Source organism: Dermacentor albipictus, chromosome 4 (assembly GCF_038994185.2).
Source record: "Dermacentor albipictus isolate Rhodes 1998 colony chromosome 4, USDA_Dalb.pri_finalv2, whole genome shotgun sequence".
NCBI lineage: Eukaryota > Metazoa > Arthropoda > Arachnida > Ixodida > Ixodidae > Dermacentor > Dermacentor albipictus.
In genome coordinates, this window is record NC_091824.1 from 20,137,997 (window position 1) to 20,153,496 (window position 15,500).

Below are 15,500 nucleotides of genomic sequence, written 5' to 3' on the forward strand. Positions count from 1 at the left end.
AGTATCAGTGGCCCCGCCTCGAAAGGTCGCTGACGTCAGTTTTCCTGGCGTGGACTTGGTGATCGCCCTTGCGTCGTCCTCGAGGTGGTATCGCGAGCAGGGAAATATTGCCGCGGTGAGGGTGAGTGTGACTGCCGCTGTGATGGGCCCAGCCTGCGCTGCTGTTCGAGGAATTCTGCGATGTTGGGTGGCCTTTGGCCGAACCTAGGTTATGGTGAATCGATAGAAAAAGGCCGCAGTCCGAGTCGCCAGTAGGGGCGCTCCTGCTACACATGACCAGCTTCGCCGCAGTGGTAGCACAGCGGTCGTTGATCGGGTGCTCGCCAAACCTTTCATTTCCTTGTGGGTGTTCGGCGATCGTCGAAGTACGGTAGCAGAGTTGTTGGAGCAGCTTGCGCTGATTGCAACGTGACTGGCGGCACCACATAAGTAGGTGCGAAAGCTTGGACAGGGCTCAGTAATGTTTCTGCGTAAGTCTTGTGCCCGGATTCGCTTGGCAGAGGTAGTGCTTCACTGCTGGAAAGAGCTGCCTGCAGTGCCTGCTGTACTTTGTTGCGTACGACGCTGGCGAGGGAGCTGACTGGAGGTGGCGACATACTGTGGTGCTGCTGCAGCTCGTCGCGAACCACTGAGCGAATCAGCTCGCAAAGCAAGGCGATGTCGCACCCGTAGCCTACCTGCGTATCCGGAGTACAGGCGGCATTTACTTGTCGGTTGTACAAGTTCGACTGTTGCTGAAGGGTCTTCTCCATCGCGGTGGCTTTGGTGAGGAACTCTGCAACAGTCTTGGGCATATTCTGAACAAGACCGCCAAAGAGCTGCTCCTTTACGCCTCTTATTAGATGACGCACCTTCTTCTCTTCCGACATGCTCGGATCGGCACGCTGAAAGAGATGTGTCATGTCCTCCACGTACTTCGTGACGCTCTCGTTGGACTTTTGAACGCGTGACTGAAGGGCCTACGCTCCGCTTTTTCTCGGCGATCCGGGCTGGAGTAAGTCTCCAGTAGCTTGTGCTGGAACTCAGGTCAGGATGACAGGGCACTTTCGCGGTTCATAAACCATGTGCGAGCACCATCCTGGAGGCTGAAGTAGACGTTCCTGAGTTTGGCGTTGTTGTCCCACTCGTTAAACGCACTCACGTGCTCGAATTCCGCCAGCCAGTCTTCCACGTCTTCAAATGTGTCGCCATAAAAAGCCGTCGGCACTTGGGGGTTCAGCAGCATTAGGTAAGTCGGTGTCACCCATTCCGTAGAAGTCGCAGTGGTCGCAGTCATCACTTTTTCCTGCAGGTTTCCGAATTCTGGGGTGAGGCCTTGGATTCGCCGGCTTGTGTGGTGAACTGGGGTCAACTCCAACTGTGGGGTGAGGTTCTTGCTGCCCAGTGGGGTCTCCGGCATAAGTTGAGCGTACCCAGAAAGCTCCACCAAATTATCGCATATACCCTGCTGGTGTATACAAGCTAAATGAAGATACAGGCGGTTGCACTTTACAAAAACGTAAGCGGCGATGCGCGATGCTGAGATGAACCTCGTTCTCCTCTTCTTCAGTCCCTTGCTGCGCTACACCATGTGGCAACATTATTTAGCACTTCCTTGCGTGGCTGTGAAGTGCAGGAACATATTGCGAAGCAAAATTTAAAAAAAGAAAAAAGGTGCTTACAATCACTGGCCAGAAAGCAGGTTGAACTAGCAGGTAGTGAATAAAATTATGGAGAGATATCACCTGTTTCCGCTTGGTACAGTCCTCTGTGTGTATTTGTTCGCTGGCGGGGCTAAGTCTATGGTCGTTGCCATCGCTAACAGCAGACCTCCATCGTGCCGATCTTCTGAATAACGTGCTTGGGCAGCGTGTAAGTGAAGCAGCAATTTATTGGGCAGCACTGAGGTGGCCTGAAGTCACTATTGCACAGTGGCTGCATACGAACATGGTGAGGCATCCTTCATCAGCGTATGACATCTGAGACTTATTTTGTCATGCTTGCAACACTGTTTGCCTACCAAAAGAAAATGGTTCAGCACCCATAATATGTTTCTCTCTAGCAGTGTGTGCAACTAAATTCCTGTGCCTTGTCCAAAATCCTGCTTTGAACTAGCGCCTTTCGGCTCATCTGGTGTCATCTAGAATTTCCGTCGACCAGTCTCAAAGTGCTGCTTCCTGTTGCAATTCCTTCCCGACTTTTTGGATGTGTTTCACTGGAGCTATTTCACGAGGCAAAGGGGCACCCAAAAGGGCATGGATACGTGTGAAGTACAAATTATTTTCAAGAACATTTAAGTTTTGGTACTGTCAGAAAAAAAAAAAAACATGGCATGAGAACTGCTAAAAAGCCCACCGTCCGCTAGAGAACAAATATTTTCACTAGGCACCGCAAGAAACCACTAAACTTGAAATATTGATGTGCACTGCTGTGTGCCACTCGTCTTGGCATCGCTGATCCATTCGTTCTGTTGGTCGGCCTTGCCAAGCGTCCGCATGACGTGATCCTAGGCCGCCACTTCCTTCATCATCATTATCATTTATTGGACCCTTCAGGACCCTTTACAGAGTATTACAAAAGGGGGGAGTCATAGACATACATAAGTCAACGATGTTACATCAAGAATGAACTGAAATAATGCAGGTTAAGTAATGCAGCAAAACAAAATAGGAGTACAGGCGACTTCAAATGCAACAACACTTGGAATGAAAAGAGAAATTGTTCAATTGTAGTTTCCAAAATGTAAAAGCAACCGCTCTTTGAATTCTTCAGGATCATGCTCCCTGGCAATTGCATCTGGGAGTGCATTCCATTCCTGGATTGCTGTGGGTAAAAATGATTTATTGAAGGCAGAAGCTGATCCATACAGGCGCTGTAAACTGAGTGAATTGAACAGGCGTCGTGACGAATGTGCTGGTGGTAGTAGTCCACGCACTCCACCCTTATCGACTGATCGACCCCGCTGACGAACCTCTGAGATGGCTCTGTCCTGCCGAGTATACCCGCTTGCCCTCGCAGATGTTGACTTACGTTGACTTTGTGTCGTTGCCGTGAGTTCTTCGTGCTATGTTTCGATGCCTGTCATTGACATCTTCGTCACCAACAGCATCACAGTACCCCACACCATTGTTTCTATAGCGGCGAACTGCACCTGCATTTCTGTTAATTTCAGCTTGACACCATAAGTGGTGCCACAAGGCGTCTCACTTGCCCTCATCTGTGCCTTTGATGGACATGAAGTGGAAGACCTTACAGTGGCCACTTCTTCCTGTTCGCCAGCTCATCAGCAGTCCGAATTTTGCCCTGGAAGCGCCATTCAATCAATGATTGCTTCTGAATTAACACCCAGACCTAGCAGACTGTAGATCTCCACCACGATCTGCTTTTCTACCTCGACATTTTTCGACATTAGGGGCCGTCCAGTGGGCCAAGCCACTGGTGTGACTCATCACATAAATACCGGCAGTACACTTCTTATTCATTGGTACCCATAGCTGGTGTCTGCTGCTGAGCTTCAAATTATTCAAAATGAAGTTGCCAAGGTGCTTGTCCAAGAACATCATTGAGCCATCTTGCAGTCCCTGGGCATTACCTGTTATGTTAGTCAAAAGAAAAGACGGCACATGGCGATTATGTGAGGAATAATTGGCACCTTAACAGAATTAAAAGAAAAGATGCGTGCCCTCTGTCATGCATTGATGATGCCCTTGATTGCCTGCATGGTGTCCGCTATTTCTCATCCATGGACTTATTTATGCTCCAGCTACTGGCAGATTGCTGTGGATAATATGGACCGAAAAAAAATGGCATTTGTAGCACCTAGAGGCCTTTAATAATACAAGGCCATGCCATTCAGGCTTTGTAACTCCAGCCACCTTTGAGCACATTATGGTTTCTCTACTCAGTGACATTAAAATGGACCACATGTTTATGTTACTTGGACTACATCACTCTTTCTTCACCAACTTTCGGAACTCATATAGAGCATCTCTAAGCCATCCTCGATGTCTTTCGTCGGGCTGGACTGCAGCTGAACTCGTCCAAACGTCACTTCGACAGTTGCCAGATCATAGTGCTTAGCCATCTTGTAGACACTAATGGTGTACTTCTCATTGCATGATGTTATATTGCTTCACGAAGTCCCGAGACAATTGCTCACTGGCCCTTACTTTCTCTTTCAAGTCATCGCCGACATCCTGCATTCCTGTTCTGCTCGACAGAAGCTGAGCATTTCTTACTATCCCCAGACCAACGGTCTCGCGGAATGCTTGAAAACACTTTCATAGACATGCTCACTATGTATGTTTTGACGAACCACTGTGATTGATGCCTTGCTCTTCCCTACATAACTTTTGCATATAATTCTTCTTATCATGGCTTTCTACTTATTGTGTGGATGACAGCGGACTTTACCTCTAGACATTATGCTCCCATCCTCTGTCACCTCCACTAGCAAGTATGCACATGACAATTTACAAAAGTGACACGCAGGTGTGAGAATAAATGTTCTTTAATGCTCTCGTACACTGCATTGATCATGGTTGCGTGACATAATGGACTCTCCAAAAGTTGAACAGCATGGTGCCATGAGGTTTTTGACAGTTGAAGGTGTTTCCCAAAAAGAAATTAGTCGCCGTATGGCTGCCGTGTACGTTCAACAATGCATTTCACTGGCCACAGTGAAGCGTTGGAACAAACTGTTCAAAGAAGGACGTGAAAGTTGCAAAGACGATCCAAGACCGGGCCAAAGCCACCGTGCAATCACCCCCAACACACTTCCAAAGGTTGATGAGCCGATTAGACAAGAACGGGGGATAAGCACCGATGAACTGACAGAGCGTGTGAACATCAGTCATGGTTCGGTTCACACCATAATTCATGAACGTCTCGGTTATCGGCTCGTGTGCACAATGGATGCCCAAGATTTTGAACCACGGCCAGAAGACGGAGAGGTTCGGCGCTGCCTTGGCTCATCTGATCCGGTATCACAATGAGGGTGACGACTTCTTGTCTGCAATTGTGACAGGGGGCGAATCATGGCGCCACCACTACTACGAGATTGTCAATCGTTTCCGATATTGTGAAACGCCGGATCGGCTGCATGTTGCAATCAAGAACAAACGACGTGAAAAATTGGCGAATGGGGTCATCTTGCTCCACGAAAATGCCCGCCACCACATCGCTCATGTGGTCAACACAAAACTGGCAAAGTTAAAGTGGGAAACGCTGCAACATCTGCCATACTGCCCAGACCTGTCGCCTTGGGACTTCCACATTTTGCGGCAACTGAAAAAAAAAAGACAGCTCAAAGGAACCAGATTCGTGTCGGACGATGACGTGAAAAGTCAGGTACAGACTTTTTGAAGCAGTAACCCAATGCGTTTTATGAGGTAGGAATCATGCGACTCTTTAGTCACTGGGTAAATGTCTAAATGGTCATGGAGACTGCCTTTAAATAAAGTATACCTGCTTGTTATATATTCGAATTTGACTCGCCCTCGTATATTTTGCAGGAATCCTGTTTTTTATGCGAAGCATATTACTAGAGCTCAACCCAGCTCCTCAGGCGCGGCGGTGTCGCCTTCAATACCACGTGACACCGTAACGTCACGACAGAGGAGAAACGGGGCTCCAACTCGCGCCGTCGCTCGTGGCGTCACCTTCAAGGCTGACCACGTGACACCGTGACGTCACGACAGAGGAGAAACGGGGCTCCAACTCACGCCGTCGCTCGCGGCGTCGCGGCGGTATATAAGCAGCTGCGCTTGCCTCTGCTAGACACTCACGAGGTGAGATGCCTCCTGGAGACAGAGCTGCTCGTTGGAATGAGAAGCGAAGGTTGCGGCGTGCTGCAGAGACTGTTTCTAGGTGGCTTTGCTACGGCGCAGCGACTACGCGCCCCGCATCGGACGCGGTGAGCGTCGAGCAACGCAGCGTTCGGCGCGACAACGAAATGTGCGCCTGAGCAAGCGCCGCACGCCTGAGCCGACGCCGACGACACCGGCTTTTCTGCGACACGAGCTCCTTAACGCTGTCGCGTTAAAATAAGGGCTAGTATGGTTCGCATCCTGGGCTTAACCTTAGCTAAGCCACAGCCAGTTTTTGTATGTGCTCTATGTTGCGAGTATAAATTCGGTGTAATTACCGTACGCATAATACACGACCGGTGACAGCTGCTCCTGCGCAATACATTGGAACAAAGGACAGTGTCATTGCGATTTTTGCCTGGCGGTACGTTGCATGTGTAAGAAAAGGTAAACAAGGTTCTTGAATGACAGTTTCATTAAAATATTTGTCTTCGACTCGTTATTTTCACGGCCTTTACATTTCATATCAGCGGCATGTACTGCTGTGCTGGTTACGAACCGATATAGTCAAAAGTTCGTGTGATATTTTTTTTTACTTATTAAGTAGACAAAGACATGGAAGAGTCGATATCATGCACTTATTTTGGGCACAATTTTTGAGACATACGAGTAAATTCTTTTATGGAAAAATACATATTTTACTTGTCTTGACAGTGCGTAGCGTTTAAGAATTCGTTTGCATCATCTTTGGCAATGGCAATGCAGTTATTCATGTATTTGAACCCTTGACAAATTTGATGAGGAGGAGGCCGAGCTGAAACATGAGCCTTCCCCGAACGAAATTTCTGGCTACGCCACTGGCGACGTCACTACGATGCTTCGCAAAGCGACGTGACTATCCCTCCTGGTGCGCTTGGGCTTCTCTGGTGGGCTTCCCGCCATGTGGGCCTCTCCGAAAAGCTTCTTTCCCAGTACACGGGCCCATACCTGTGCTGCGCCAGGTGACACCTGTTAACTACAGGATTGCCCCCCTGTCAGTTACATCTCGTCGCCTCTCTCCTTCCGCCCAGTGATGTCGTTTACGTACCAATGCTCAGGATCTACCACTGTGCTTTCGATGACTCTATTTAGAGCTCTGGCACAGTCCTTCTGCCGCTGGGGGTAATTCCATGGAACAGTTATTATATCGGCCAAGAGCAGGCCTGTCATGATTGAAGAGACGATGAGGACGATGACGTTATAACCTTGCATGGGCTATTCATTTTGCACAGTTCTACATGCATATGCGCTTGTAAATAAAGTCTACACGTTACAACGGACCTACGAGCGTACAACAGACTTTCGGATATAACGGACCGCATTTCAGCCTTAGTTTGTTTTATCGATTTCATTAATGCAACGAAGTTCGCTTTTAACGGGCCGTGGTATTCAACGGTCTATCGGCTATAGGGAACGAAATTAGCGACGATTTTTGTCAAAATCGGGCGTATAAAACGGACTTTTGCCGTGTCGACACGGGCCGATAACTGACTTGCGAGGGCCAGCCGACGATCTGGGCTCAATATCGTGTGCCCGAGGGAGGGAGGAAAGCGAGGCGAAAGCGCACCGTCTTTCGCGTGCGAGGCACTGGGTGCCGAGATGAGGGTGTACTCCGGCCGCCGTGTCTTGAAAGCGATCTGCGACGTGGACAAAGTGCGCTGCCGCGCGTGCACCGTGTCTTGAAAGCGATCTGCGATGTGGACAAAGTGCGCGGGCGCCGTAACCTGAAAGCGATCTGCGATGTGGACAAAGTGCGCGGGTGCCGTAACGTGAAAGCGATATGTGACGTAGACAAAGTGCACGCCCGCGCAGCCGCCGTATCTTGAATGCCATCTGCGATGTGGACAAAGTGCACGCCCGCGCGGACGCCGTAACGCGAAAGCGATCTGCGATGTGGACAAAGTGCGCGCGGGCGCCGTAACGCGAAAGCGATCTGCGATGTGGACATATTACGCGCCCGCGCGGGTGCCGTATCTTGAATGCGATCTGCGATGGGGACAAAGTACGCGCCCGCGCGGACGCCGTAGCGCGATAGCGATCTGCGATGTCGACAAAGTGCGCGGACGCCGTAACGCGAAAGCGATCTGCGATGTGGACAAAGTGCGCGCGGGCGCCGTAACTCGAAAGCGATCTGCGATGTGGACATATTACGCGCCCGCGCGGGTGCCGTATCTTGAATGCGATCTGCGATGGGGACAAAGTACGCGCCCGCGCGGACGCCGTAGCGTGATAGCGATCTGCGATGGGGACAAAGTGTGCGGACGCCGTGGCTCGAAAGCGATCTGCGATGTAGACAAAGTGGGTGCCGTATCCTGAATGCGATCTGCGATGTGGACAAAGTGCGCGCCCGCGCGGACGCCGTAACGCGAAAGCGATCTGCGATGTGGACAAAGTGCGCACCCGCGCGGACGCCGTATCTTGAACGCGATCTGACATGTGGACAAACTGCGCTCCTGCGCGGACGCCGAACGAGAAAGTGATCTGCGATGTGGACAAAGTGTGCGCCCGCGCGGACGCCGTATCTTGAATGCGATCTGCGATGTGGACAAAGTGCGCGGACGCCGCAACGCGAAAGCGATCTGCCATGTGGACAAAGTGCGCGGACGCCGTAACGCGAAAGCGATCTGCGATGTGGACAAAGTGCGCGCCCGCGCGGGCGCCGTATCTTGAATGCGATCTGCGATGTGGACAAATTCCGCGCCCGTGCGGGCGCCGTATCTTGAATGCCATCTGCGATGTAGACAAAGTGCGCGCCCGCGCGGACGCCGTAACGCGAAAGCGATGTAGACAAAGTGCGCGCCCGCGCGTCCTCCGTAACGTGACAACGATCCGCTATGTGGAAAAAGTGCGCGCCCGCGCGGACGCCGTAACGCGAAAGCGATCTGCGATGTGGACAAAGTGCGCGCCCGCCGTATCTTGAATGTGATCTGCGATGTGGACAAAGTGCGCGGACGCCGTAACGCGAAAGCGATCTCCGATGTAGACAAAATGCGCCCCCGCGCGGACGCCGTATCTGGAATGCGATCTACGATGTGGACAAAGTGCGCGCCCGCGCGGTCGCCGTATCTTGAACGCGATCTGCGATGTGGACAAAGTGCGCACCCGCGCGGACGCCGAACGAGAAAGCGATCTGCGATGTAGACAAAGTGCGCGCCCGCGCGTTCTCCGTAACGTGAAAGCGATCTGCGATAGGGACAAAGTGCCCGGGCGCCGTATCTTGAAAGCGATCCGCAATGTGGAAAAAGTGCGCGCCCGCGCGGACGCCGTAACGCGAAAGCGATCTGCGATGTGGACAAAGTGCGCCCAATGCCGACAGCTTCGTAATATGTTGTGCCTTCAACGTTTAGTTCGCATCGGAGCGAGAGACAGCACGAAGGTCAATTCGTTCGCTGCTGCTGCCGCGCTTATCTTGCTTAATTTGCTATCACAATCGATGCGTCGCCTTTCGGGCGAAACTGCGACTTTTCTTGTTTTTTTTTACTTTGGACGTTCGTCGCTCGCTCTTTGCAATAAAGTCGTCAAACATCGCGCCAAAGTTTTGGAAGTGAGGCGTTTCGGAAATTACGGAATTCGGATAAAACGTACGTTTTTTGTCGGGATTGTCAGGGTCCGTCGTCACGAGTCGACTGTATACCGGTATATAGTCGTTCTCGCGCCTCTTTTTGCATAAAAATATTTACTAACAGTACGCGGATGTATCATAATAAGTCATGTTGTACATATGCCTTATCATAATTTGGATTGCACTTTACGCTCCTTGTAGATGCGAGTTTGCATTTTCTTTTCATAATGTAGTACGAATAATTTTATTGACTGGGGTGGGGTGCTTCTTTTTCAAATGTGTCGATGAATTGTGTTTTCCCGTCATCTTCTCTTTCATTTTTTTTGCAGCCTGGTTGGCCCAAAAAGGAAAATGGCCATCGCAATTTCGTGCTGGAATGAACGAGAACGCCAGGAAGCAGAACACAAAGGAACAGTGCAGAAAGCATTGCGATGACTTGTCTCTGCTGCAAACAATGCCCATTTAGAGTCCTTGCTTTGCTGCCCAATTTTAATGTGCCTTGCCAGAAAAATTTGCTATTTACTGTGACTTATCTGGGGAGCGCTACCTAGAGGTCTACTACAAACATATTTTTTGAAGTGTTCAGTAGGTAGTAGGGATACGTGCAAATTAAATGTTGTGATACGATGGTGTTGAAGGTGAGCCACCCTCACTACAGCACCCAAGCGGTTCTCCTACACTGTCTAGACCAATGTCTGCAAGTGATGATCTTTTCCTTTCTCCCACAATAAAGCCAAGAGTTAAGGTCATGATTATGTAACGAGCCCTGCCTCCTTATTTTTTCTCTCTTGCTCGTTATCCTTTGCTGTGCAGCATACAGACCCTTTTCGTGGAGTAGTTTGCTTTAGAGGAACTAGATGCCGTTTCCGGCGACTTGCAATCAATTGCCTCAGTCTAAAGCGTGTGAAAGCCCATAAATGTGAAACCATTACCGTTTTTACACCGCTACATTTTTATCCGCTCTCGGAAATGCAACTGGGTGATTGCTAACCCGCTGTATTCTATTCATTCTGCAAATGTGGACCAAGGGAGGAAAGACGTGCGCCGTATTAGGTTGCAAAAATAGTGACTGGTGTGTAAGGAATGGAATGAATATGTGGTCAAGTTCACGGACTGCTGCTACACAAGGGCTGCCTGTGTTGCTGGCCCTTTGCGATGAATAAAAATATGTACATCTGCCAGCGCTGTATCGTTAAGCTCCAAGCAAACGAGTTCAAACCCGGAACATTGGCAAAGGTGAGTCACTTGCTACACAGTGACAAAAGGAGTAGCACCGCTTCCTGGCATAGTAAGTTTCTCGCATGTTATCTACGCACATCCACCCCAACTCACACGCAAACTTATGCCCACTCTAGCGCTTACATACCAGCAATAAGTCAATAAAACGAATGTGCCTAAGCAGGGGTGACAACCATAGGCGCAGACTACCGAGGGGGGGGGGGAGGAGAACAATTGGACAACCGTCAGAGACAACTGGTCAACGGACAATTCAACCGTCGCACGATCTCAACAAACTATGCCGAAGTTTTATCAATGGGCACCGAGGACTTGCGCGAGACCATCAGAGCTGTCGTACGGGAGGAGCTTCAGAAGAATGGTTCCCTTCGTCACTGCTTCATGTGGATTCGATTGCCGACGTCGTCCGCGAGGAGATCGGGGTCCCCCAATCGCCGCAGCCTCAGCTGGAAGCGATGGCGTACGCCGCCGTAGCCCGTCTTCACGTTCCGCCTCCGCGCCCACGCCCGGGCCCGGTAACGCTTCAGTTCCGTCGTCAATCGCGGCCGCCGCCAGCACGCCAACTCTTCGCCCCGCGCAGCATTCCGAAGAAGACTGACGCGACACTGACGTCACTCTATAGACGAACACACATTGGACGATACATACGTGTACGTTTGTTACGGCCTTAACACGGACACGGTTGCTATTAGCCCCGAGAATTAGGAGTGGCGCCCTCTCGCGAGTGACGTCACGGCCAGGACGCCGCTCGCTCCGGCTCGCTCGGCTGCCGCGCGCGCTCGTTCCCTTCGTGTATGTATGTGGCTCGAGCCGTACGTATTGAAGAATACGTCGGCTTCTTTCAGCTGCCATACCTTAACCACAGTTTCTTCTTCAAAAGCGTGTGAGTCGAGAAACTTTGCCGCTTGGATATCGGAAGCTAAGTAGCGTTAAAGGGGTCTACTAGGTTTTGCAATGCATATATGCGCCGTGTCTATCGGTAAATTTTGACTAAAAAAAGAATATCTGCAAATTCAACGCGCGAAGTTGTGTATGATGCTTCGCTAAACATTTAACATTCCTTTAGTATTTAGCTATGAGAGGCATTGCATTTTACGTGGAAGAAAAATTTGGTAATTGGCGTCAACATGTTATCTGATTTTAGAAAGGCACTGCCCAGCGAAGCTCTCATCATGATTCCTATTACTCTGGTGTGTTGTTCTATTCAAATATGGCCATTCATTAATGCGTAAAAAAATAGTTAGGCGCGCATTTCTTATGAAAAAGTTTGCTGCTACTTTCATCCCCCTCTGAAACAGGCCTCCAAAAAAACGAATTGCTCATGGCTGCTAACACGACGGCGCGTCATGTAGAGTATTTACATAGTTAATTCACAAACACCATAGTAGCAATCACCTGAGAGAAAAGTTTCGTTTTTAAGATCGAGAGCCACTCAATTGAAAGTGATGAAATGTTTCATAGTGGCCATCAGTAGCCTTTATCGACAATATGGCACACCACTGATCACGTAACGGTAGCAATCGACTGTCCGTATGGCGAGGCACGCTATGTTCGCGAAACCCATCAGTTCACTACAACTTTGAATTAAAACCATAAAGCATGTTTTTTACAGCGCCAACTGGAATGGCTAAAGTATTCTCGAGCTACTACACCGCAGCTTAGATTTCCTGTATACAAAAGGAAAATTCAAGCATCTTCTGTCTCACCATGTCTCGATCCAGCGTTATTCAATTATACAAACGGATAACTATTCGCTTCATCGGTACATAATAGAGAACCTTGCAGGCAAATTAAGTTTGCTCCAATCCAATCGCAAACATTCATAAAGAAAGCACCACAAGCCTTGCATATACTTTCACTTGATTTCTGGCCCTCCACCGGGGGAATTTCGATATCTTCAATATGTCCCATACTACTAATCATTGACGCTTCGACTTCTTTCTGGCTGCAGCGCTGCGGTCCAGCAGGCATACTTCACTAAAAAAATGCAGCGAAACGCACTTCGCTACTCGTGTAATTGCGACTTCTGTAAGTTACATGTTCATAATTACCGATATACACCACAGTATAACTTTCCACGGCTCGTTTCGAAGGCAACACCGCATTCACTAGAGGCGCGTTTGTACCTTTCGGAAGCATCGAAATCGTGGCTGAGTGGTAGCGTCTCCGTCTCACACTCCGGAGACCCTGGTTCGATTCCCACCCAGCCCATCTTGGAAGTTGCTTTTTATTTATGGAGTGCCTGCCGTGATTTATCGCTCACGGTCAACGCCGCAAAAGGCCGACGCCGACACCGACACCGACGCCGACGACACCGGCTTTTCTGCGACACGAGCTCCTTAACGCTATCGCGTTAAAAATTGGGCCGAGCAGCCTGTGTCAGTTCGCCAAACAGATTCGTCATGTATATTCCTCAAGCAGCAAGCACCAGTAAATTTCTCAAGTGAGTTTGATTTGATTTAATAATTTCCATTTACACACACACATGTACAGAGGAGCGGTAAGTGGAGGTGGATGAGGGAAAAAAGTCGCACAGACGCGGCTTTAGGTAACCTCACCCCCTTAGGTACAATATGGCTGCATGGGGTAACACATCAAGCGCCATATAAATTACATTTATATAGTGGCCATAAAACATTGCAGTTATACAATATATGAAAGAACAGTGAAATATTTCCACAATAACAATGCAAAACACACTGCGGCATTGAAATAAATAAATGATATACACTAGGTAACATAGACAAAAAAAGAGGAACATAACATACATTATTAATCATTAACAAACGCGCTCTAAAGAGGTGAGTTGAACGTGTAGCACGGAAAAGGGAATATATATTGGTACATTCCTATTTGTACTCTGTAAATAGCTGTAAGCCTTCATTAACTTTACTTCAAGTTTCCGCCCCTTAAAAAAAATGAACACGTGAAGAACCGCCTAATGTTGACAAGCAGTTAAAGAAGCAAGTGAGGCATGTAGAATCTAAGCTCCAGTATTAGTTAAGTCCCCGTGCTACTGCAGAGCGTTTCTGTGAAGAAATGCAAAAATTCGATATTATACCATGAACTACTCGTCGTGAGCAAACCTGTTTTAGCGGAATAAAATCAACGTAACTGCTGTAGAAGTCATATATAGCCAGCTTTGTGACATACTTGTTGCACCGCGGCAGGTATGGTATCATAACTGGATTCCGATAGGCTATGCTCTTGCGATTGTCTATCCGCGTATGAAAAACCCGCAATGGGCTGGTTTGCGTCGCTTCGGCTGGCACTGTAGCGTTGCCTTCGAGAGCTGCATTGTTGTCTAAGAAATTAGCTCTTTGAATAAATGTTCGCAAAGGAAGACGTCGTAAAAATATATTTGAGACGACCACCATAAGTATACAAGCAGAGAGAACGAGGGCGAACAAACGAAAACACCGCAGAAAGCGCCCGGACAACGCCTGAACTGTAGCAGACGACAGGCGCGAGTCCGTGCCCTGACGTCACGCGAGCGGCGCTCGCAGCGCCGCTCGTGTTCGTTCTCGGGGCTAATAGCGGCGGCGAACGAGTGCTGTGGCGAGAACAACGGGTCATTAATCACTCGACTTGACACTTAAGACGAGCGCACTAGGTTGAACAACGGGGCATCCATCCCACGTTTTGACACTTGTGCTAATGAACCTAGAAAACTAGACTGTCTCTTACACTAGCTCTGGAGACGAAAATTTTTCTTTGTCAACATGACGGAGAACACGCACGGACGCAGAAAATTTGTCGAGGTAGCCATATACAGTTTTGCTTTAAAACGGGCAACCCTGGAAGCCCCCGAGATTTCTAAAGGGGAGAGCACGTGTGTCAGCACTGCCTCAGTATCTAACGGCAGCATATCTTGCTAGCAGGTGTCTTCTGCTGATCGCATATCGCCTCCTTCTGCGTGACCGATACGAAACGCAGACGCTGTGAATCTGCTTTTAGTTTTTGCACATGCACTGCCATAATTAATGTAGCATCAGCATGCGCAAAAATAGATGACATTACAGCCATCTCCATGTCTGTCTCCCTTTGTCCTGTGTTTCAATTCAGCTGTTCAAGCTCGTATTAGATGTGAATAATATCCAAGGAAAAGAATCCATACATACTGGGGACCCATGTTGCCCAATATGAAGCACCAATCGTTTCACGATATCCTCAGTTTAACCAGCGTATGGCAGTGGATGCGCCTTTCTTCTGGTTCTTTCTGGTTGGCCGACTTGAGCCGTAGCTTCCACTAAATTTACTTCACTAATTTGTAGGCAGACTAAATATTTAGTAAAGGGCGCAGCGGTATAATTATTCACGCACACGATCGTCAGGGCGTATTGTATACACTGAGCTTGTCTAAAATGGCCAAACCTGGTGAGGGGGCCCTTTAAAGCTGACGTTAGCGTAAGCAGCCCGCATGTGTCGGCCACAAAATTTTTAGAGTGATTTCTCCGCAGCGACTGTCTTTGTGGAGAGAAGCCCACTTGTGAGATTGTTTGCCTCGATAGCCGGCATTTCTAGAAACAGATACAGGTGTGGGAAGCGCGTGGAGAGGCAGCCGTTGGGCCCCGCTCAAACGGCTAAGTACTGTGCGCGTCGCGCAGATATAGGGAGTTTTTCCGGCCGTGAGTAAAACTGAACCGACGTAGTACGTCTGAACTTGCGCAGCAGGGACATGCGGAACAGCGCCCATCGTGGAAAACGCTCAGCAGTGTGGTGCTTGGAAAACAAGAGCGAATAATTTCTTATGCGTTCTCGCATTTGTGTTTTCCAAAGCACGACTGATTAGCTGTGCAGACCACTTCTGTCCCAGAAAACATTAAGCGAGAAACAACACGCCGCATAAGAAAAGACCACCAAAGGACACCTCAAAA

General features: G+C 49.1%; 1 protein-coding gene across 4 annotated transcripts in view; it reads left to right on the forward strand.

The window, feature by feature from the left end:
* The window catches only part of LOC135915120 (ankyrin repeat and SAM domain-containing protein 3-like), a 96,042-nt gene extending 85,900 nt beyond the window's left edge, over positions 1 to 10,142 (forward strand). For all 4 annotated transcript variants that reach the window (XM_070536849.1, XM_065448112.2, XM_065448111.2 and 1 more), the window contains one exon: positions 9,717 to 10,142. In XM_070536849.1, the coding sequence (XP_070392950.1) occupies positions 9,717 to 9,822 (106 nt within the window). In that variant the 3' untranslated portion in view covers positions 9,823 to 10,142. The remainder of the gene's footprint in view (positions 1 to 9,716) is intronic.
* Positions 10,143 to 15,500: the final 5,358 nt, after the last annotated feature.